This window comes from Tursiops truncatus, chromosome 8, assembly GCF_011762595.2.
Source record: "Tursiops truncatus isolate mTurTru1 chromosome 8, mTurTru1.mat.Y, whole genome shotgun sequence".
NCBI classification, from domain to species: Eukaryota; Metazoa; Chordata; class Mammalia; order Artiodactyla; family Delphinidae; genus Tursiops; species Tursiops truncatus.
This window is the reverse complement of record NC_047041.1, coordinates 20,560,783-20,585,469: the sequence shown is the minus strand read 5'-3', so window position 1 is coordinate 20,585,469 and position 24,687 is coordinate 20,560,783. Positions and strand designations below refer to the sequence as shown.

Sequence of the window (24,687 nt, the reverse complement as noted above, 5' to 3'; positions counted from 1 at the left end):
CAAGATCTGGTCTCTTAAGCCTGTGAGGGCTAAACCCCATAAATATTGCAGAAAGAAACACTAAGGTGAATTCCACTACTGATGAGACTTTCATTGACATATGTTGTATATATCTCTGCTTCACTTTCCTAGTCAATCAAACAACTGCTGTAAACTGCCTAGGATGGATAAGTATGGCAGTGCTTAGTCCAGGCATTGTACAATCCAAGTGGAACGGGGACTGGAGAAGGGCCACAAAAAGCTCGTTTCTTAAAAGCAGTGAAATTCCTTCATTGTGTCGACAGGGTAATGAGAAGCAGTTTGGATGACTTGTTCAACACACAAAACACACCAGAGCACGTTTTAGAAATTAACTGAACATATTTTTATTGAGCACCTACTATGTACACCAGACACTGATCTAGGTGCTGGTGCTACAGATACAGCAGAAGACAAAATAGACAAAAATCCCAGCCCTTGCAGAGCTCCTGGAGCTTACATTCCAGTGAAATCAAGACAAGAAAACTAATCCATGGAGAAAATGACAAAGTTATGAGCCAAAGAACAATTCTTCTGAGGAGTAACAAAAGGGATTCCCTATTGTTTAAGTCAGAAAGAAACAATGAAGTCCCTTTGGGGTCACCCAAAAAGATAGGGCCCTGCTGAGCTCCCTGACCCAGACTGAGAAAGCAAGGGCTTGCTGTCTACCCTTTACCACAGTTTCAGGGTAGAGGTCAATGCACAGAGCTCCCCAGGGGGTCCACTAGGCCATTTAAAAGTCTATCCCCAAACCAATGGCATTTCCAACCAGAGGAAAGCAAGGGTTGTGCAAATTTGTTTCAATCAAGACAACAGTCTCTCAAATATGAAATTCAATGAAGACAAACAAAACCTGCAGATAATAAAAAAACAAAAAGAACCATGAAACTAAAATTGTTTACAGCATAATAGTTTAAGATGTTAAAATGAGAATGTAGAAGAGATTATTGCCTAGGAAAGTATTTAATCCTTAGCCCAAAAGTAATAAAATAGAAACATACTATAAACTAGCTTGGCAGTTTTAAATGCAGGCAGGTAATTCTGATTTTAAAAGTTCTGTTTTTCCAAGGTAAGACAAACTTGAAAGTATTTGGTCAAACTTGGTTTTATGAAATGGTTTAATGTACAAAGTTTTCTAGGAGTCTTTGGACCTTCACAAAACAGAACAGGGCTCGCTGGGTTTAAGAGACTGTGAATGAAAGAAAACAGTCTGAAAACCAAAACGGAAACAAGCAAACTACATAGCGAGATGCACTGAGAGAAAAAAAAAGCTACAATAAAACCTCATTAATTAAAAATGCATTAGGGACAAGTTGAGTTTGATCAGGTGAAAAATGTTCATAAATTTTAAAGAAAAAATATTTAAATTATCCATTAAATACATATGTATATATATCAGAGATAAAGAGTAAATTGAATGCATCTAAATAAAGGTGTGGCCTCACAAAGATCCTCACGGAAGGTATTTTAATATAATTGAAAAGAGTGATTAGTAACTAGCATATCAAGTGGTAAACGGGTGCTTTTTAAGGAGCGTTAAAATTGTTTAAGTAGTTCAGACCCAACAGGCTTCCTCACGTACTATCAATTTGCTTCAGCAAACCCTTCAGCTTAACTCATTATCTTCAATTCCAGGAGGAACTAATGAGGTTTTACTGTAAAAGTAGAAAAACAAACATTTCAAATGATAAGATTCCAGCATCACCTATACCAAAAAATTAGTAATGAAACTTCAGTTTGGAAAGCTACTACTGTACAATGTAGCAAGGACCAAATGTTCACACAGCCGGAAGGAGAACCAGGCAAAGAGCAGGAAATCCTCACAGTGGATTATACCAGTGGTTCCTTTACTCATTAGAAATACAACTGCAATCTTACAGTCAAACAGTAGAACCACTGCTTACTAGGAGGCACTAGATTTTAAGTTTCTCAGCGGGAAAGAGTATTTTTGAACGCAGTCACAGTGGGGAGCTGTGGAAAATGAGTTAGGTTTCAACATGACACATTAGCAGCAAGATGCATCTGCACTTCAGGTTTGACATGGTTACAGTCAGGTTTGTAATGACATGATTACAGTCAAAATCGAGCAAAGAAGAACCAAAACAACCAATACATGAACCCTGAGCTTCCACATTCCCCTTTCAGGTGAGACACTGAGGCAGACCATCACTACCCAGGAAAATATGGCTCTCACTACAGTTAAACCTCAATGTGTCTCCCAAGCGGAGTGCTTATCAAATAAGTTATTCTAAACCATGTATATTTCACTTTGGAATGATGGAGACACACAGATACATATAAACATCAAAAGGATCACTCTGTTCCACATCTGGGTCCAAACCTGTCCAGGCTTGGTGGAATATTAAGTGGCCGGGGCCTGGTTAAACAATGAGGATGCAGGAGATCAGATGGTGCTAAATAAATCATTAGGAGACAACCAAGAAATGACCGTGCAAGTGTCAGGAATTGGTCACAACCAATAAGAACAGTTAAAATATAATTATCCCAACAAGGAAGACAAGTAAAAAACAATCTTTAGAAAGAATCGAGTCACTGAAATTTGATTTCTTCTTAGTTGTTGCCATTTGTTCAGATGAGGTCTTGAAGGTTTTCCATTTTTTCTCTCCACCCAGTTCAAGAACACATGGACTAGAAACCTGTGATAAGAATTTAGTAAAGTCTTTCCCCTCCTCTTCTTCGTTATGCCAATGCAAGCACTAGAAAATTCCAAACAAAAGCAAATTAGTGGTACAGAAAGTTCATGAACTATCTATGCGAACATTAAGCACAACAAAAATGACCCAAAAGCATAAGACTATGTATGAGCTTCTCACTGTGGTCAGTTTCTTTACTGTCAGGCTAATCAAAAGTTAAACTTTAAAAACTAATTAAAATCCAAACAAAAAACTGTTCTTACCAGTAAGAATCACATCCCTACCCAGCCCTAGGAATTGGGAAAATGGCCAGCTCAGTGGTGGGCCAAGAAGCTTCTACCCAAAGAGAAGACGAGCATTCCGGGAGCTTACCACCTCCCAGGTCCAGATGCTCATCGCCTGGCCCACTTAACACCACTCATACCCCATTAGCCGAAGCAAAAGCTGGAAGGCAGAAAACAGACATACCACTTATAGCTTCCTGTGCAAAGTACTTGACATCCACGTCTTCATCTTGGCCTAGCTTCTGTAGCACCGGCTTAACTTCCTCCTGCAAAGCACTAAAATGCAATGGTATCATCTGTGAGAGGCAGTCTTCTGAGCCAGAGAAATGCTTTATGGTGTGTGTGTATATATATATTTGCTCTATGGTAATTTTTAAAGTTTAAAATTTTTAAAAAAATCTTAAAACACCTACAATATAAACTTGACAAGTATTAAATAATTTCTCAGGTTCTCTGTAGAATTAGCTTCGAACAATTATCCACATATGTACACAGCTTAAAGTCAGAGTACACACACTCAAAACTGGTTGTTAAATTACTCTATTATTTTCTTTAACCAATCCCACATCTTAGGTGAAGTGAAAATCACCGAATTTAATTTTAGCTATTTCTGCCTATATGGGGTGAAATTTCAAAAGTATTTAAAAAAAAGAATAATACTAAAATCTTACTTGGTATCTAGAACTGGTCCAATTTTCTGCAGCGATTTGGCCACATTGAATCGGACATTTGCTACTTGGTCTCTTGCCATTTTCAATACAACAGGCAGCATCTGCTTAGTGGTTATTTCCTGACCACAGGCTTCAGATAGTGCCTAGAAAAAGAAATAAGACAGCACATTAAAAACACTTTTATTTTTCTAAATATCCCCAAATCTAAAGAGACAATATTTAATAAGAAAGTAACTGGCCAACAGGAAAATGTTTCTAGTGTGAGCATGTGAATGAAGGATACAAGGTAGCAAAGAATCCCAGAATTAGACCAGCATTCACAACTGACTTGACTACAGATTTTAACACAAATTGAAAAATTGACATTTTTCTCTCATCTCCTAACTGTCCAAATTAATCAGTATAAGAAATATAGTCCAAATAGAAGGCAACATATTCAGAATTCATAATACAGTACTGAACAACTGGTTTAACATCTGAGCTTAGCAATAACAGCTATGTAATACTTACATTAATGCAGAATAGAGTGGTCATTCTGTGCAGGTAATTAGGATCATTTGCCATTACTAACACTTTGGGAACGATGGTATTTTGGGCCCACTCTTTACCAAACTTCTGCACTAGTTTCACGAGGCCGTTGGTGGCAGCTTCACGGATGGCGTACACTGCAGAAGGGGTGAAGGTCACGTTGTGGTGCTGCTCAGAGCGTGAGCACAACCTAGTTTACTTCTACTTACATCATCATCAAAGGTGGACCAAAAATAAAACTCTGTAAACACTCCAATTTAGTCAGACTGAAGTGGCAAGCATGCTCAGCCATGACTCCTAGTATGCTGATTTGGTCTTATTACAGTTTCAAAATGTATAGAATGTCCAAGGAAAAGGGAGGTAAGGAGCTCATTATACACATCACTAATTAATTGGCAAATATGAGTGCCAACTATGTGCTATGTGTTACAGAAAGAATGCATAAGATACTGCCCTCAAAGATCACACACTTTAGCAGAAAAACGAAAGCTAATGCGTTCCAAGAAGTCATGTGATCTAAGCCTGATTATAATGAAGCATGAAATTGTATACTAAAGACCCTGAGGGCTGTAGGAGTTTAGAGGACAGAGAACAGGGAGATCTGGGAAGGCTTCGGGAAAGAGAGGCCTTGCACTGGGCCTTAAAGATTAGGGAGGATTTGTGTAAATGGAGAGAAGAGGGGAGGAATTCCTGGAAAGGCCAAAAAAATTTACCCAGGGCACAAAGGAAAAAACTGGAATCTGGGAGACTGTAAGGTTGAACAGTTAGGGTGGAGCCAGAACACAGAGCATCATGAAAGCTAAATTTAGACTTTGTAAGAAAACCAATGATGGGTTTTTAAAGCAAAGTTGTGACCCTATGACCAATGTGGTATTTTAGCAAGATTATTCCAGCAGCAGCAAGAACAGCTGAGAGAATGACAGAGAGGGGCTATTTAGAGGCCTCTGCTGTCATCTATACAACAGCAAATAAAAACTTAAGACTGACTTGCTTTTTTTTCCCTTAAAACTGTTTGTTGAGACAACATGTCAAATGTCTTCTATGAATATATGTGCCTGCTTTAACCTCATAATTCCCTATGAGGTCATTTAGCAAAGATGTCATAAATCTAGATCATAAAGGCCTGAGCTACGATCTTCTCAACAACTAGTTGCTACATACAGCACTCAGCAAAGACCGGTGTGGCAAGGCTTCACTTTACGTGTCCGATACGACTCAAAATTTGGGTTTGGATAACAAATCTAGAGTGGTGGGTACTGACTCCTTATTCTACTTCTCTCTCCAGATGGGCCCAACCCTCCTGGGTGACAGCTGTGGCTTAACAGCTATCCAAGCCACAGCTCTGATCCTGGACAATTTCTACAAGGCTTTCAGACAGGAAATACCCAGCTCTTCCCAGCCCATAGATCCTTTTAGGTAACGCCACTGATGAGAACAGGCAAGGCAGCTTAGCCAAGGAACTATATAATTTATTACCAACATGCAACCTGACCAAAGCCTGTGGGAGCAGCAACCTGCCAGGAATATCTAGAAGCACTCGCTAAGGAGCAGCTCAAGTGAACTGTTCTACCCCTAACACAAATTCCCTCCCTTCACACTCACATTCTTTGTCTTGGGCACACCGTCCCCCCCACCCCCGCCCCCCAACCAACCTCTTCCCATCTGCGTCTTCTCCTCTCATTGTTTTTTTTATTTGCCTGAGATTTTTCTCATCCTAATGCCATTACCACAGGGAAGGGATCTCACTGCCAGAGTAACCAGAGACAGAGCGCTCGGCCTTGACCCAGACCTTAACTGCACTCAACTCTACTTGGCCAGATGCCTACTATGTTCTTGGCTTCTCTCAATTTTGCTGTGAAAAGAATGCAAACCATTCCACGGTTCTGCCTCTCCTCTCTGCTTGTTTTGTCTCTCTCCCTCCCTCTTCTTCCCTCTCCCCTCAAGGTCTGGCTGACTTGCAACGTTCCTCTGAATTTCTAACACACTCTATATGCTCACTAACTTTGGTACTTTTCCCTTCCTCCTATAAAAAATAAATTCCCCTTCTAAATTCCTCCCTCTCGCCAATACTATCCACTCAACCGTGGGAAGAGAAGTAAGTGATGCTTTCTTCCTTATGGTTCTCTGGATTTTTCACAATATCCTTTTAGTAGTTTAATAAGCGGAAAAAAGTTTCCAAAAATTTAATTGATCATTGATCACTACACGGCAGTTATCTAAAATGTGAAAACAAAACCCCATGTGATTAAGTATAGAACAATTTCAGAGCTGACGTTTCATTGGTTCAAAGAATTTCATTGGTTCAAATTTGCAATGCCCACTTAAGTATGCTACTGCAGAAAAAGACACAAGGGTCTCTGTTGCTCCCAAATTGGAAAAAAAAAAAAATCAGAAAAAAAGGAAGTATTAATTAACCTGCATCGACAGAACAATCCTACATGGAAAAGGTGTCAGGAATTCAATTCTTCGTGGAACAGGAGGATTTTAAAAGTTCCTCAAAATAAATCTATAACACTAACTTTCCAAGAAAGTATGAACTGATCTTCTGGGACTCACTAACATTAAATATTTATCAGAAATAATATAAACACTTTATTTCTAAAAAGAGAAGACTGCCTTTCCTATGATTTGCCAAACCTCTGTTTCATTTAAGAAGAAAAAAATTAAGCCATAAAAAGGTAACTTTGGAGGACAAGAAAAATAGAAATAAAATCTTCACAATCTAGTTTGAAAACAATGAAATTATCTACATATATACGCCTTTATGAGATTTGCATTTTGTTCACACCCATCCTCTTCACTTCCTTAACCATATGATCTCCCATATGATCCAACTATGCCCTCAGCAAAACCACCTACATGTACAAGCAGACACAACATCCCCACTCCGCCCAAAGAGTCACCCATAAGCACCCACAGAGATACGTTCAGTACATAAAGTATATATAAGAAGCTCTGGAACTGAAGCAGGATACCCATCTTATCCACCAAAATATTGAACCAAAGTTCACAGGACACTGTAAGTCCTCAGGGCCCTCATCTGAACAGATCTCAGACCACACCGAAGCTGCCAGGTCTAGACATGGGGCTGGCACTGGACCTCACTGGTACAGAGGGAACCCCTCCTACCCACTTCTGCCCAGCAGACAAGAGGAGATACCCAGACCTGAGACCTTGTCAAAAAGTCAACTGCTAACAAGTTAACATGAAGTGTCTTTATATAAAACATGAATTGCCTGTATATTTTGATAAGCAGCAGTTCCAGCTTTTATTTGTAACACAGTATGTGGCACTAGAGGAAAAAGATTCTGTGACTGTTGAATTATGCTATAAATGCAAAGAAAAGGTAAAATACTAAAAAAATCTATTTTGTAAATGCTGTCCTATCTGACCCTGCCCTGAGTTCTCAGCTCTCCCTCTCTTAGTATCATGGCAGCAGCAGCCAGGGTACGGGAAGTAAGCATGCCCTTCACGCAACCAGAAATCTGGGACCTCTCTATCCTAGGTCACAGCTGACGTCTTTCACTCCTAGACACCTTCATTGCACCACTGTATACCTCCTTCTCTATGTCACCTCAAAGAAGACAAGTAGCCATTTCTTCCCCCTAGGCCTTTCTTCTGATTCCAATCCCTGTCCAATCCAGTCTACAGTGGCTGAAGACACAAAGATGGCATGGCCGAGTAGAAGACCTTGAGATAAGAAAGGAATGAATATGTGTGTAGAAGAGACAGCCTGAAAATAATGTAATAGAATGAGAAATAGGGCAAACAGATTTTTCAATGAAGAAAATAAAATTTAAGATAGAAAAAAACTGGTAGAAAATTGAAATGTCAAACTTGTGCTCAGAAAAAGCTAACTGGATTTTAATGAAAGCCTGTCTTCATCCCTGTACTGGTAAAACAAAATATGGTCAGATTAGGATTCCTTTCTAAAAAGAAAATATATGAACAAAATGGGATATATGCAAAAACATGGGCCTTCCATTAACTTATTTACTTACCATGGTCCACAAGCCAGGCCATACATAAAGAATTCAGCTTCTCATCAAAGAATTCCACACCCTATGGATACAGAAGATTCCATTAACAAACGTCTCCAAAGTTTAGAAATCAAGATGTACTATTTATATTACACCAGTGTGACCTGAAGCTAAAAAAAACGACTTATTTCCAAATAAGCTGAATTCATGGACCAGCCAGAAAAAGAATACCATGAGATTTGATTTACAAACTGTAAACCTATTTTTACTGGATAGAAGTCATAAAGAAGAGCAGAAGTGACTCGGCCCAGGCACTGCTGAGTGGGAGGGAACAGAGTGGCCTGGAGCCAGATGCAACACTGCAGATGAGCAGGAAGAGTGTAGCATGCACAGGCTGCCAAACAATCTCTAGAATATTTGTAAAAATGAATCACCAGGAAAATACCAGTCAGTAATATTAATAATTCTCAAATTTTCCCCCTTTTGGTTAATATCATAATAAATCCTTAAGGATAAAGAACGTGACATCAAGAGACAGACTTATCTCCAGCTAAAGAGAGTACTCTGGGATCCATGGGAGAAAGCAGAGAGAGAATAAAGCAGGCACAAGAGTACAGTGAAGTGGTCCCAGCACAGTCACAGTGGAACCACCCTACTTCTCTCCACCACTGCTCTCCCCCACAACGGTGGCCGCACCAGCACAGGCTGCAGACAAGCTCCTCGAGCTGATTTGCACGGACCCAGCACCGTGGGACGTCACATCATGTGGGCGATCGCTGTGAACTGTGCTTTCCCAGCACCCTCCTCTTGAGGTCTACGCGTTCACAGTCTTTAGCTTCTTTGGATCCTAAGAAGTTTCTGACCAGTGATTATGTATTTTCAATAAAGAAATGTAATTAAAGTGCTTTGAATATATGATAAAATGGCTTCATAATACTAGATTATGAACAGGCTTTATTTTAGCACACCCTTAGATTATTACCATGTCCGCTCTCAAAGACTTATTTTTCGTTTCAGATCATGGATTTTTCTTGAGTCTTAATTAACTTTTATTTCCTGAGTCTTGTGGTTTAGCCTTACTTTCACTCACCATGGTCCATAAGCCAGGCCATACATAAAGTCTTGAAAGAATTTTATAAGTTGACTACCTGAAATAAAAGTCTTTTACAGATTTTTTTTTTAAGGATAAAATATATAATAATAACAAGAAGTTGAAGTTGTATAACAAAACGTTTCTGACTGATGCATGTCACCTCTGCTAGACAAGCATGAGGCAGCCAAAGTCACCAGGTGCCTGTTTCCATACTCCTCCGGAGAGCTATCAACCTTTGCAGGCTTCCCAGGTCTGGGAGGGACAGAGGTTCAAGAAATGGTACTAAAATTCACCCTCCCTTCTGGACAGTTATTTCAATCTTTAGCAAACCAGTTAAGCACTGCTGCTTTCGACTCCGGAGAGGTGATTCATGACAGTCACCAGTGAAGAACAGAAGATGACTCTCAGTACTCGGGAATGGCAGAGGGAAAAAAACTGACAGGATGACTTTGCCTGACCCCATCAGCTATATAGGTATCCTCCACTTTTCGAAAGTTCACTTTATATCACTTCACTTTTACAAAAGAGCTGTAAAACAATACGTGTCTTCACTAACCAAAAGAAATCTGAAGGGGATTTTTTTAACAAAAAAAGGTGAAAACAGCATTCAGCATTTGTCTTGCAGTGAGTCAACAAGCCCTTCGACAGGCAGTGTGCACCACAGCAGCAAGAGTGGCCCCGCCAAGCTCCTTCCCCTAGAACTACACTCAGCATCTCAGCATCAGGCCGCCATTGCTTTGAACTGTGCCTGTGAGCGTCTGTGCTTTATCTTGATTTACTTCCTGTATCTGTTAGCAAGATGTGTCCTATGGTAATTGCTTCTTCGCTTTGTGCCATTTCAGCTTACAAAAGCTTTCTTAGGAATGCTCTACTTTCAAACAGTGGGGGAAACCTGTACACTGATAATCTTTGGCATCCATTTTGAAGAATGGGACACTTCAAATTTGATAAAACATATGACATCACACACATGCACAGACACATTTCATAAACTAAGTATACCAAAATAACAATACAAATTCAGTGATCCAAGAAAAGAAAAAAGAAATCCCATATGCTATGATATGAAAGGAACAGAAGTGGGGTTGAAAGAGGGGAAACAAACTGTATTAATGTTGGCTATAAACTGACATATTACGAGCTTTCTCAAAAAATTTTCAGGTATTCATTTTCTTAACAGTCAACAAATGTTAAGTGCCTGATTAATGCCAGGCACTGCACTATGGTAAGCACTGGAAATAAAACACTGAACACAGTCCCTGCCCTAAAAGACATCAGTTGTCTATCTCCTCAACTAGATTTTAACAGACAGTTATAATATACTATAGTAAGTGCAACCAACATGGTGAGGGCACATCAAATTTAGAACTGATGAGGCTATCTACTAAAAAAGAAAGGGAAGGATGTGGCTATAAAACCCAGCACTGAGGGCTTCCCTGGTGGCGCAGAGGTTGAGAGTCCGCCTGCCGATGCAGGGGACACGGGTTCGTGCCCCGGTCCAGGAAGATCCCACATGCCGTGGAGCGGCTGGGCCCGTGAGCCATGGCCGTTGAGCCTGCGCGTCTGGACCCTGTGCTCCACAGGGGGAGAGGCCACAACAGTGAGAGGCCCGCGTACCGCAAAAAAAAAAAAAAAAAAAAAAAAACCCAGCACTGAAATTTTAATTAATTTAAGATCAGTACAACTATCCATGAATCTCAAACAGTAATGTGATAATGTAGACTTTGGCCAAAATACTAGCATTACAAACTTCAACACTCCTTTTTTGTATGGACAGCCCTCAACTCCCTTTAACCAGAATGTAGGAAAAGTGGTAACCAGAGACATTTTGCACAGAATATAGGCAAACGGGGAAGCCTCCCTGAGCAAAAGTCAAAACTGATTTATCTCAAAACCATACTTCCCTTTCTTCTGAGATAAATATTCCTTAAATCACAGAGACATTTAGTAGCACAAAATCTATGTGACATAAACCAAGAAATTAATTATATTCTTCTATGGCTTTGCTTTCAGATAGTGGGGAGGTGAAATGTGTTTCTATAATACCTTTTTATTAGAAGTTAATGCAGGGCTTCCCTGGTGGCACAGTGGTTGGGAATCCACCTGCCAATGCAGGGGACATGGGTTCCAGCCCTGGTTGGGGAAGATCCCACATGCCACAGAGCAGCTAAGCTCATGCACCACAACTACTGACCCTGCACTCTAGAGCCCGCGAGCCACAACTACTGAGCCCACATGCCACAACTACTGAAGCCCACGCGCCTAGAGCCTGTGCTCCACAACAAGAGAAGCCACTGCCATAAGAAGCCCACGCACTGCAACGAAGAGTAGCCCTTGCTCGCCGCAACTAGAGAAAGCCCGCGCACAGCAACAAAGACCCAATGCAGCCAAAAATAATAAATAAATTAATTTAAATTTAAAAAAAAGGATACATAAAGTTAAAAAAAAAAGAAGTTAATGCACTGATGAAAATGCAAACCACTCTACAGGCAACTAAGAGAGACCATACTTTCATGAGTCTAAATGAACATAACCATAGGAGCTACCTGGGCCTCCTACTTGCCATGGTAAATCTGCTCTACTATCTGATGCTATCCTTCAGTTCACAGAGCACCCATACTCACCAGCTGGCCTGCCAGCAGTGGCATATACTCAATGATGGCCAGCCGGACCCTCCATTTGGCATCTTCAGCCAGCTCCACTATGGCAGGAAGGAGTGATTGAGAGAGCTGCCGGATTCCAATCACTTCATTTACACAATCCAAATTGGAGATGATGTTCAAACGAACTTCAGGACACTGCAAGTACACAAGCCCCAAAAGACCACATGTAAAGATCAAGTTCTCTGCCCAATATTCTCCTACCAACACAATGAGTAAATAAAATTTAAAATAAGAAAGTACTGACTCAGGTGAAAAAAGTATTGTCTTGGAAGAAATACTTAACACTGAGTACACAAATAATTCAAAGCACATAATTTAACTGATCTTAACCAGAACTTTCAATGAAAAATCTATAGAAAGGTAAAGGGCATAGGCTATGAAATCAAATTACATGCATTCAAATCCCAGATCTACCACTGCTGAGACCCTGGGTAAGTTATTTTACCTCTGTGCTTCATCTTCTTCATCTGTAAAATGGGAATAATAATAAGACCCACCCTCATAAGACTGTTGTGAGAATTACATGTAATAATAATACATGCAAAGCATTTATGATCATGCCTGGCACATAGTGTTAATAAATATTAGCTAATGTTATAATTTTGATATTATTATATTTCTATTTAAATGAAAGAAACTTATCAAACAAAGATCCATTAAGTTTAAAGAGAAAAAAAAAAGCAGCGAATATAAGCAGGAAATAGGCAGAGAAGATGGAAAGACATTTTTAAGTCTGTATCAAATGGCCCATTTTCTGGGGAACTTATAACCCCATGCCCAAACATTGTCAATGGTTTAAAATAAGTTACTTTGTTGGGTTCTATCTCAGTGAGACCCCAAACAAAAACCAAACCAAATCACTGACTATCAAAGGATAACAAAATTTATAGCCAGACTTACCTCATCCTTTAACTGAGCTAAAAAAAGAGGTAGAAGATGTTCAATGGTATTCCCTTTGCCCAAAATCGTAGACAATCCCATAATTACAGAAGCTAGAGCCGACTTGACATGTTGATTTGTATCAGATACTAATTCCTAAAACAAAATCAAAATTAAAAGCCTTTCTTTTTTTTGCAAGACAATAGAAACTTCCATACCATTTCACAAGGAATTTTAAAAGACAGCACTATTTCAGTATTGATTAGTTGATAAAGTTTCCTCAGACCATCTGTCAACTAATATAAACCTATGCACCAAAGAGCACTTTACACTTATAAAGCACTAATAAGTAATAAATAACAATGTCACATGTTAACATATCTCTCCCATTCATCCCTGGTCCAAGTTTAAACTCAAAGAGCTTTAAGGGAATATTGATACAAACAAAAACTGAGGTAAGGTTTACCTTCATATAGGGCAAAGTGAAACAAAAAATAAACTAAAGTTAGGTTTACCTTTATATAGGGCAGAATCTGATTCATAATTATGGTCTCTCTACCTTCCATGGGCAAGTTCTCACAAAGTTCTAAAAGAGATAAATAGAAAAAAAAAAAATACTTACATAGAGCCATTACAAGGAGCCAAATGAAGAAATTTAACCGGGTTTATCAACAGTTTCAAGTTAAATCAAATCATATGTTTAAGCAAGTAAGCTCCAAGGAGGAAAACTGGCTTATTTTAAATGCACTTTTTGGTCAATCTATATGCCACTGTGTATTGTACCACACCAATCCAACCTGGAAATGCCTTTTTTTTTTTTTCCCTAAAAACAGAAACAGGGTAACACAGCTGTTTGGTTTTAAATATAAAGGGAGTAGCTTTATGTGACAATGTAACATTTCAACACATTAAAATCATCTATTTACTTGAAAACATAATCTAGAACAAAAAAAATACAAAATTCACCGACATAAAGAATGCACCAAAGTGAATGACATAAACTACAACATAAACTGATGCCTTAACCTTTTACTTTGTGGGCAGCAGCTGCCCGGACTTCAGCTTCACAGTCTTTGAGTAGGTTCTGAAAGGCGGGGATGAGGTCATTTAGGGTGATTTTGGGACCCACAGCTTTCTGGAGCTATAAAAGAATTTGTACACGTTTTAATGTATTCTAAACAAAATAAGTAACATGAACACACAAAACAGCGCAATCTTCAAGTATAGACAGTCCCCAACTTATGATCGTTTGACTTAAGATTTTTCAACTTTAGGATAGTGTGAAAGCAATACACGTTCAGTAGAAACCAAACTGCAGATTTTGAATCTTGATCTTTTCCCAGGCTAGCGATATGCAGTACAATCCTCCCGTGATGCTGGGCAGAGAGAGGAAGCCCCAGCTCCCGGTCGGCCATGCAATCACGAGAGGAAACAACCGATACGTGTAAAACCATTCTGTTTTTCACTTTTAGTACAGCATTGAATAAATTACATGGGATATTCAACACTTTATTATAAAATAGGTTTTGTGTTAGATGATTCTCCCTAACTGTAGGCTAATGTAAGTGTTCTGAGCACATTTAAAGTAGGCGAGGCTAAGTTATGATGTCCAGCAGGTATTAAATGCACTTTCAACTTGCAATGGGTTTATCGGGACATAACCCCATCCTGAGTCCAGGAAGATCTATATATGTTTTTGCCATGAGCACTTCTAATTCAGAAATTTTTGGTACAACAGCAAATCTGTGGGTTTCTGTTTTTTTTCTTTAGTACTCAAAAAATGTCAGTGCAACAATTTTACCTCTGAAAATTTGTCAGCTACCATATAGCGAACTCGCCAAGATTTATCTTCTGCTGCTTGTCCAAGTGTAGGCATCACCAAAGCCTCAAGGTCATCCTCAGAAAGTAACTGAGCAATATTGACACAAGCTTCCACAGCTAGGAGGCGCACTGAATCCTAATGAACAAAATTCCTTTCCGTTAGTCAGATAATATTTACTGAGAGCTACGCGGCAGTGTGTGGTGTGTGGTAGTGCCGTGGGTATCATTTAATTTAAAAAAACCAACCACACTATATGCAGCTCATGTCTTTATGTCTTGAAATAGCTGCTCCCTTTGCCTGGAATGGCAGGCATGTCAAAGCCATAAAGGCAGAAATGACTGTTCTCTGAGCGAACAGCAAAGTAATGACGTTAGTTAGAGTTCAGGATTTTTATTAAGGAGAATGAAAATAAAATGTGAAGATTAAGTGAAAAAAGAAAACATTTTAATGATGTCTCTAAATCCTCACTATAAGAAGTTGAGGGATAAAAATGAAAACAATGCTTATACAAGTTGTTTACAACAGATCAAAACAGAGAAAGAGAATAGGGAATAAGGGTAAGGGAATGACTTAGGAAGCTCAGTTTTCAAAATACTCATTGTAGGATGGCAGTAATAGGAGTTTAGGCATGAGATAATGACTTGGAAAAAAATACATAGAAAAACAAATTTTTTAAGTAATTAAAAAAAACATTCAATTTAAATGTTGATGATCAAGGACAGAATAACTTTGAGGTAGCCAAGCATAAAAAACCCAGCAGAAAAAATTAGGTATGGGATTAATGAACTCAGCTTCCCAAATGTAAACCACCAAGTATCAACGTAGTACCTGTATGACCTTTGCACAAGTGGAAGTATATAATTAGACAAATCAATGAAAAATAGGGAACTGAGCTATAGATTCGGGAATCATAAATATATTAGTAGGAACTGAAAATACATAAACATCTGAGCACCCAGAAGAAACAAGACAAAAATTTTAAGAGTATGTGTGTGTATATATACATATATAAATATTTTATATATGTAACATTCCTGTATGCGTATATCTAGGCATGTGCAAACACACAAGGGATAACAGCAACTCCAACTTTCCGAGACACTACACGTTTACAGATCAACAATAACTTACCCTACGCCCAAGATACTCACTACTCTATCTAAAGGAACAGGCTAAAAAAGGCAGAACCAGGTTCTTGGTAGTAGCTATACAGCTATTTTCAGATTCCAAAAATTATGATGAATCAAGGGATTACCATCATCTATGGAAATATATACCCATCAATATTTGTTCAATTAATCAACTGCTTCTCTTCCAGAACTCCTGATTTTCTTCCCTATACCTGCTACTCCTCCCAGAATCTTCTCCACTCAGCAGTGACACCAGCATCCACCCAGTTGCTCAAGCCAAAAATCAAAGAGATCTTGATTCCTCTTCCCTTCATCCAATTCAATAATAGTTCTACTGACTACCTCCAAAACTATCTCCAGTTTCTCTCCATCTTCACTATACCACCCTAGTTCACCACTGTCTCCTGCCTGGATTATTACAAAAGTCTCCTAACTTGTCTTGCTGTTTCTACTCTCAATCCCACCTTACAATTTAGTTTCCACCCGGAAGCCAGAAGGATCTTTTAAAAATGTAGATTACATCAAATCACACCGCTGCTTAAAATCTCGGTGTATTCTCATTCCACCTAGAAAAGAAAATCCAAACTCTACACCCTTGTGGTTTAAAGGTCCCCCACAATCTGGCCCCTGCTTATCTTCTCCAAACTCATCTCTGATCAGAGTCCTTTTCACCCACTATGTTCTAACCTCAGGGCCTTTACACTAAGTGTCCTCTCTTCCTGGAATTCTCTTTTCCTGGAGCTCTGACACCCTAGGAAAGGGCATGGCTGGCATTTTTCTTTCATGTCTCAGTTTATGCCACCTCTTCACAGTCCTTCTCTGACTAACCAGTCTAGAGGATTCCCTACAATCACTCCCCACCACTGTGTTACCTGACTCTATTTTCTTCATAGTATTTATCCCCAATGTTTTGTTTGTTTATTATCTGTTTTCCTTCATTAAATTGTAAACTCCATGACAGCATGGTCCCTGTACACCCTGTTTAACACTGTAAACCAGCACTAGAACAGTGCCTAATATGTAGAAGGTGCTTCATAAATACTTTCTCAATGAATGACTAAGGCAGGAGCAGCAATTCTATCAGTAGTCAGAGTGAATATACACACATGTATTTTACAACTAAGCACAATATTTTTTTGAGCATCCATTGCTGCTAATACCACAACTAGACATAACTCTTGATGAAAAGTAACCTCCATCTACGAAGTGATCTTATTGCCCCCCAAATATCAAACCTAACTCTCCTTAAGCCTTTAGATCAGAGCTGGGGCAAGTGCTGGCCAAATCTGAAAAGCAGCAAGTTTCTGTAAATAAAATTTTACTGGAACGGCACCATGCCCATTAGTTTACATATTATAGAGTGCTACATACAACAGCAGAGCTTTGTAGTGACAACAGAGACTGTCTGGTCCATAAAGCCTAAAATATTTACTATCTGGCCCTTTCACAAATCTCCACTCTAGATTCAACTACCAATTTTGCAGGACAAAAGAAAATGTTAAATTATACCACTGGAAATGTAATCAATGAGATCTCAAATGAGGATTCTAAACCTGTACTGTCCAATGCGACAACCACTACCCACTCACTACCTACTTCTGTGTGCCTGGAATGTAACTAGTGCCACATGTTTAAAGGATAGTTATTTTGGATATATTGGGTTAAATAAAATATATTATTAAAATCAACTTCACCTGTTTTTTACTTTTTAAAACGTGGCTACTACAAAACTTAAAAGTAACAGCGGCTTACATTGTATTTCTGTTGGATACTGCTGTTTTAAACTATACTGTATGAGTAATAAAAATGCAAAGAGAAGTAAGGAGGTGGTTACCACGAAAGTCAAGATGAAGTGTTAGTCTTAAGGGGGTGGAAAGTGAGGAGTGGGAACTGGGGAGCAGGGTTGTGTTTGGGAGGGAGCCCATGCTGGGCTTCCGGGGTAGTGGCTGTCGAAGTTCTATCTCCTTTCATGGATGAAAGTCACAAGATGACATTAACTTGTAATGATTCATTAAGATGCATATTCACTTTGTGCTGTTTTCTATATATTATTTTAATAAATTAAAAAAATTATTTCAAAAGATTTACCATCTTTAGATCTAGAAGCTGAAAATAAGACTCATGGGTATGTATCTGCTGCTCGTGATCCTGTACACATAAAGTGGTTCTAGGGCAGCAACTAGGTAAAACCTGAAGGGCTCTTCTTCTGGAGTCCAGGAACTCTGGGGGCTGATCCTCCAAAGCACCATACAGAGAGGCAGTGCAGCTTCGCAGTGAAGGCCATGAACTCTGGAGCTAAACTGCCTAGACTCAAATCCCCAGTCCAACACTGCTAACTATGCAACCTTGAGCAAGTCACTTCAATTTCCTGTGCCTGTTTCCAATTATGTAAAATGGGGTATCTACCTAATGGGGCTGTCGTGAGGACTGAATTACTTCCCGTATGTAAACCACTTAAAACAGGCTGAGAAAGATTTATTTAGGTGCTTGCTAGTGTATTATTATTGCTATTTCTACACCAATGAGATCCAGATCCTTGGATTTATAACTGCTATCAAGTGAAGTCATCCTATACACTCACATAGAGGATGCAGAGGGTCAAACAGCTTTCCCAATACATGCTATGCTTGTTTATCTGAAAGCCAAAAATTCCAGGAAACATTACTCTCCCATGACAATCCAGCCTGCAGTGCCCAAAGGTATGTTACCCTTTAATGCAGCTTTGGTCTTCCTTTCTAATTATGGCTCTCATTTCCTCTTTGACACCCCCTTCCTTTTAACAGCTGCTAATGTAAAAGAAAACTGTGGTCTGGCTAAGAAAGAATTATAAGGACACTGAGATGGGTCATATTAAACTTTATCCAGGCCAGAATTAAGTATTAATTCTGCAAAAAGGATCCTACCATGAGAACCAAAACACCCAAAGAAATTCTTAAAATTTTAAGAGGAGCATATCTGTGTACTTTAATTACTAAGAGTTAACCTACCTGTTCATCGGAAGCTAGATTAGTGAACAATGGAACAATTTCACTTTTCACACTGTCTAATTCCAAAACTTTTGCAAATTCACCCAATTTGGAAGCAGCAGCACGTCGTACCATTGGTGTGTCATCTGAGCACAAGGAACGGAAGTGCCTGCAGCAAATAAAATAATGAAGGTATTTCCTGTCAAATGCCATTGATGAAGCATCCCCCAACGCACACAGAAACTTTAGAGGTTTTCTCTTACAACCATCAGCGATTAGACTTCTACTCATAGAAGTAACAAGGGAAAACCCACGGGTATATTCAACTGGACAATAAAAAGTGGTGTCATTAATCCGACTACCCTGATACCAGTCACTCACTGGTAACAGGGTACTGTGTAACTTGTCAGCTGTGAACTCCCAATAACCCCAAATAACTAAAAAATACCATATCTTACTGTCTAATTTCTGCTTTGACAGCATTTGAAGCCCTGGGATAGCAAACGCTGAACAAACCACATGCAGATGTGCGAGAGGTAAACCAATCCCCACTCGCTAGGCGTTTCACCAGAGGGACAAAGTGAGCCTCCAGAGCCACAGGAGTGTGCTCCTGGGAGATCTGCCTCAGGGACTCCACAGCCTTGTCTCGAACCACAGTCTCTTCCACGGTCGCCAGACTTTCCAGAGGAGGCTAAATAGACCAAAACGGAAAACGAGAGAGAAAACTTACTCAATCAGGTTAGATACAGATTATCACCTTTTAAAGTGACTGAAGGGAGGTGGTACATGTAACCAGAATGTTAGCTACATCACACCAAATGGTTACTTTCAGTTCACATGGTGATAACATATGGCGTGTCCAACCTGAAGACACGACTTCTGTAGGACAGCCAAGATCTCACGTCCCAGATGGCAATTCCCAGATGGTGTCTACAAATGACACAGTGGAAGAGACTTGACACAATATTAATATTATTGTGAGCTGAATCACTAGATTTAAAAGCTATGTAGCAGGACTTCCCTGGCGGTCCAGTGGTTAAAACTCCATGCTTCTACTGCAGGGGGTGTGGGTTTGATCCCTGGTTGGGGAACTAAGATCCCACAAGCCGCACGGTGCAGCCAAAAAAATAAATAAATGAAAGCTTTGTAGCCAAATTCAGACAGGATAATGTACACTTCCTCGAGTAAGTGCAAAAACATGACCAACGCTGGGCACCATAATTACATGAGGACATCTCATCAGGACACTGAGTCCACAGCCTTTGGGTTATTATTCTACCATTCCTGGAGGTGGACGCTACCTGTGTCCACTGTCTCCACACCAACCTATGAAAGGCTGAGAACAAAATCCTTTTTTCAGAATACATCCAGAATCTTCCCAAGAGTCACACACAGTGGGAGTTTCCAAAAGAACAATTAAGTGAAGAGTGCAGAGGTGGTAGCAAACCTTGCCTGCAGCTTTAGAAACAGAAGAGACCAAAGGGGCTGGTCTGGACTAGGATCAGTGAGTGAATATAACACAGCCCAGTAAAAAGTGACAGAGGGCAGGTTCTCTGAACCTCTGCCTTTCTGGGTTTACACTCAGTCCAGGCAAATGCAGCATATACCATGAGGTGCAAATGTTAAAGACAAAACCCACATGTAGAACTGACCAGGAGAGTTAAACACAATTGTGAGTCAAAGGAGAGACGTGTGTCTATCCAATAATACATTTCAAAAATTATTTGATACACAGAGGTAGAAAGTACTCAGCTTTTCTAAGAGGTATTTCAGAAGCCCTTTGAAAAGATACTGCTTTCTGACTTGTAAAGGCCTTTCATGATCTGTCCACTGCCATCTCTGACCTCCTCTCATGCAGTATCACTGGATAATCTCTATCACTACTACAGGGTAAGGCAAGCTCCTGTCTCTTGATGTGAACTCTGCCTATCTCTCCATGCTCTTTTCCTATGCCCCCGGACCACCACTTCTTCCAACTCCAGCACCAACACTGTATACTCCTGCAGTCCAACCGGTTCCATGCTTCCAAGGCTCTTAAACTCTTTCTTTTAAAATGATAATTATTGTTATATTCTAGCACTGAGGATACGGAAGAAACAAGGCCACAATTTCCTTGCTCTAGTGGAGTTCACATTTTTTTTTCTTTTTTAGGTCTTTTGATTTTATTTTTTTAAATTTGTTTTATTCATGTATAGTTGATGTACAATGTTGTGTTAATTTCAGCAAAGTGATTCAGTTATACATATACATACATTCTTTTCCATTATGGTATATCACAGGATATTGAATATAGTTTACATTCTAATGGAGGACGATAACAACTAGTCATGAAACCAACTAGATGGTGTTGAGTGTTCTGTAAAGAACTAGAATAAGGGGAATTCCCTGGCCGCCCAATGGTTAGGACTCCACACTTTCACTGCCAGGGGCCCAGGTTCAATCCCTGGTCGGGGAACTAAGATCCCACAAGCCAAGTGGTGCGGCTAAAAAAAAAAAAAAGAATAGGATAATGTGATAAGGGGTGAGTGGGGAAGCAATTTCAGGTTGAGTGGTCAGCGAAGGTCTCTGAGATGCATTAAAGTTGATATGTGAATGACAAAGAGACAGCCCCAGGAAGCTCAAAAAAGAAACATTTTATTATAGGGAATACCTAGGGCAAAAGTCTTAAGGCAATAAACCTGGTTTATTCAAAGAACAGAAAGAAGACCATTGTGAATGGAATGAGGTTATTACGAGGGAACACATGAGATAAGCTCATAGGGGCAAGTTTTGTAAACTAAGGTACAAGCTAAGGTAGAAATCTGGGATTTTCTAAGGGTCGTGGCAGGTAGTGAGTGATCCACCCGCTGGGTGAAGAGTGAACTGTAGTGGTGGGGCGGGAGGCATGAGTGGAAGGCAACTAGTTAGAAAGTTACTGTAGCAATCTAGAGGAAAGATCATGTCGTCTAGAAAGATTAGAGGAATGAAGAGCTAGATGGTAGTAGGGATGAAGGAGAGTGAACTGATTTGGAATATATATAGAATCTATAGGAGTTACTAATGGATTAGATGTGGGAAATGAGGGAAAGCGAATTCAAGAATGTCTTCTAGGTTTTGGTTTGTGCAACTGGGTAGACGGTGATGCCATTTACTGCAACGGGGCAACTAATTAGGAGGCATATTTGGGGAAGAAAATTGATGTTGTTTTAGATATTAAATTTGAAATGCCTGTTTGACATCCAAGTAGAAAAATCACAGGCAGATATATAGAGAAAGACAAACATAGATATTTATATCTATCTTTCTACATATATCTATAACTGGAGTTCCATGGAAAGGTAAGAGGTAAAGACAGAAGTCACAAGAGTCAGCAACATAATACAGACAATATTTAAGCCCGGAAGCATTCAGCCCTATCTTGTCTAACTGGCAAATTCCTAGTCATCCTTCAAAACCTAGTTCAGACATTCTCTCCCAACAGATCTTCCCTGATCACCCTGGGTTAATCCCTTGCCCTTCTCTATTACTTGAATGCCTTTTATGTGCTTCAAATTTTTCCATCTAACACCGCACAGTAATTATTTGTTGACACATAAGGACAGAGGCCTCATTCCATTCATAATGCTCTTCTCTAACATTAACATTGTAACTTCAGTGCCTGATATAAATAGGTTCTCAATAAATGTCAACTAAATTAAACTGAATTCATCAAATTCGCAAAGTAAGTCAGAAGCAAAAGTTACAATTAAAGACAAAACTAATAAACATTCCCAAAGCCATAACATTGCTAGATGAGCATTAAGATTTCCACTGTAAGGGGGAAAAAGCCATGAACAAAACCCATCAAATCCTTTTTCTCCCGACCTCTAAATTAACAAATCTACAGAGGCAAAAAAGAGGGAGAAGTTCTTTAATTCATAGTCAGAAAAAATAAGAAAGGGTTAATTGAGTCCAAAGGGCCTAGTTATTTGTCCTCTCAGTAGCTAACACTGTGACTATCCATAAAAAGATCTGTATAAAAAATGCTGCAGTGTGCCTATCACCAAACAATGTATCATTTATACTGCAAAAGTTGTAGGAGAGTAGGCAGAATATACTCACCAACAAACAGTGGGCAAAGTCAGGACCTCCCACCAGGCCAGTGAAATTTCCCAGCTGCTCAGCAAGAGCTAACAGTACCTCATCTTCATCATAAATTGTATCTGGAAATGACAACAACCCAGTACTCATCAACAAGGATATCTGGCCCAGAGCTGGACACTCACACAAAACTAGGAATAGACTCAATATATAACTAGATGGTCTGTCACAGTCCTAACAGCCTTTTCCTCCTTCTCAATCAAGAGTCTATGGATCTGTTTTACAGAATGAGTTAGAAATTCATAATCCACATCAATTACTTTCCTATTAGCTAAATAGTTAAGGTCTGAATATGTCTGGCCACAAAATTACAGTATATGCTGTCCTGTTTCTTCATGGGAAACAGCAGGCTCAGTTTAGTACTTACTAATACTGTTGGTAACAAATTCGAAAAAAAATAGCCAAAGTTTTGAAAGCCACTGGAAAACAGAAATGCCCATGCCTTTCCTCCAAGAGTCACATACCTGTAAGGAAAGGCAGCAGTTCAGTTCGCGTCCTTTCTACTCCAAGTGCTAGAGCAATTGTTGATAATTTCTTAATACTATTGAGACGGAGCTTTAAAAAAGTAGAAAGAACGAAGTCAAGAAACAGTTGTGATTTAGACCAAAAGACAGTAGTTGCATGCTTCCCTGGTGGCGCAGTGGTTAAGAATCTACCTGCCAATGTAGGGGACGCGGGTTCGAGCCCTGGTCAGGGAAGATCCCACATGCCACGGAACAACTAAGCCCGTGCGCCACAACTACTGAGCCTGCACTCTAGAGCCCTTGAGCCACAACTACTGAAGTCCCCGTGCCTAGAGCCCGTGCTCCGCAACATGAGAAGCCCGCGATGAAGCCCGTGGGCAGCAATGAAGACCCAACGCAGCCAAAAATAAATAAAATAAATTTTTTAAAAATGTGAATCATTTAAAAAAAATTAATAAAAAAAAAGACAGCAGTTGCAAACAGGTGAGATAATAACATACAGGTAAGAATGAAGAAAACCTTTAATTTAGATTTCATTCTATGAGGAACCTCAAGAACAGTGGAACACGCCTTCATTAGCTAAAGGAAGATTTCTTAGGAGAAACACGTTGACGGGCCCATTAAACAAATGAAAGAAAATACAATATTCAGAAAAGTGAGACAATTTTAAAAAGAGAGAACTTTGGCAGTGGTGAAGCAGGTGAAACGGTTGAGTACAACCCCTGCCTTTTCAAAGAAAAGTTCCATCAGAGGTGATACACCGCCTCCTCTAGGTTAGTTAGCCATCCAACCTAATTTCTACCCCACAAGCCCAGCGGAAGGCAGTCATTCACCTGCACTTCACTGGGCGCCTTGGCATACTTGCAGCCCGCTCCAGGCCCTCGCGGTTCCGCTCCGCCCTCCTCCCGCTCGCTCAGCTACAGGGATGACCCGCCCAAGGCTGGACGCGGCGTTCCCACCGCCCGGCCCGGAAGGAGGGCCCAGGAGGGAAGCCGGTTCTCCCACAACCGCCCCGGACCCGGTGCGACGCCGGGCCAAAGCCTCAGCCGGCCGGGACAAGGCGTGCTGGAGAGGTTCCCGGCCCGTCGGGTCGAGCCACCAGAATCCCTCACGGATCTCTCCCCTCTTCCCTGTCAAGTTTCTGCTCCGAGTCCCAGCTTTTAATCCCCGGGCCTCCCCTGCCCCGGGGCGGGCCTTCCCCCTTCCCTACCACGCGCCCGGCCGAGCCCGCCTCCGCTCCCCGGCCCGACTCCAGTACCTGCACGTCCTCATTGCGCAGCTCGTCGATTAATACCGCGATTGGGTAGAGCGAATCGTCTCCATCTCCGCCCGCTGCCCCCTGGCCCATGCGGGTCCCCGCCACGCCCGCCATGTTCTTTCTCCTCCGCTTGGTCGCCACCGCCCGCTTCGCGCCCA

The 24,687-nt window shown here is 40.3% G+C and overlaps 1 protein-coding gene across 2 annotated transcripts; it reads right to left on the bottom strand.

Annotated features, from left to right (window-relative positions):
* Positions 1-340: 340 nt before the first annotated feature.
* Positions 341-24,687, bottom strand: PPP2R1B (protein phosphatase 2 scaffold subunit Abeta). 2 transcript variants are annotated; one of them, XM_019941917.3, is made up of 15 exons: positions 24,530-24,687; positions 23,272-23,362; positions 22,769-22,869; positions 19,147-19,379; positions 18,710-18,857; positions 14,572-14,727; positions 13,797-13,911; positions 13,286-13,356; positions 12,792-12,926; positions 11,853-12,026; positions 8,157-8,217; positions 4,138-4,292; positions 3,628-3,770; positions 3,141-3,232; positions 341-2,735 (listed from the first exon to the last, which is right to left on the bottom strand). In XM_019941917.3, the coding sequence occupies exons 1-15, from the start codon at positions 24,641-24,643 to the stop codon at positions 2,719-2,721; spliced, it is 1,806 nt and encodes a 601-aa protein (XP_019797476.1). In that variant the 5' UTR covers positions 24,644-24,687; the 3' UTR covers positions 341-2,718. The 2 variants fall into 2 exon arrangements, with proteins under 2 accessions (XP_019797476.1, XP_073664322.1); XM_073808221.1 differs by lacking the exons at positions 18,710-18,857; positions 19,147-19,379.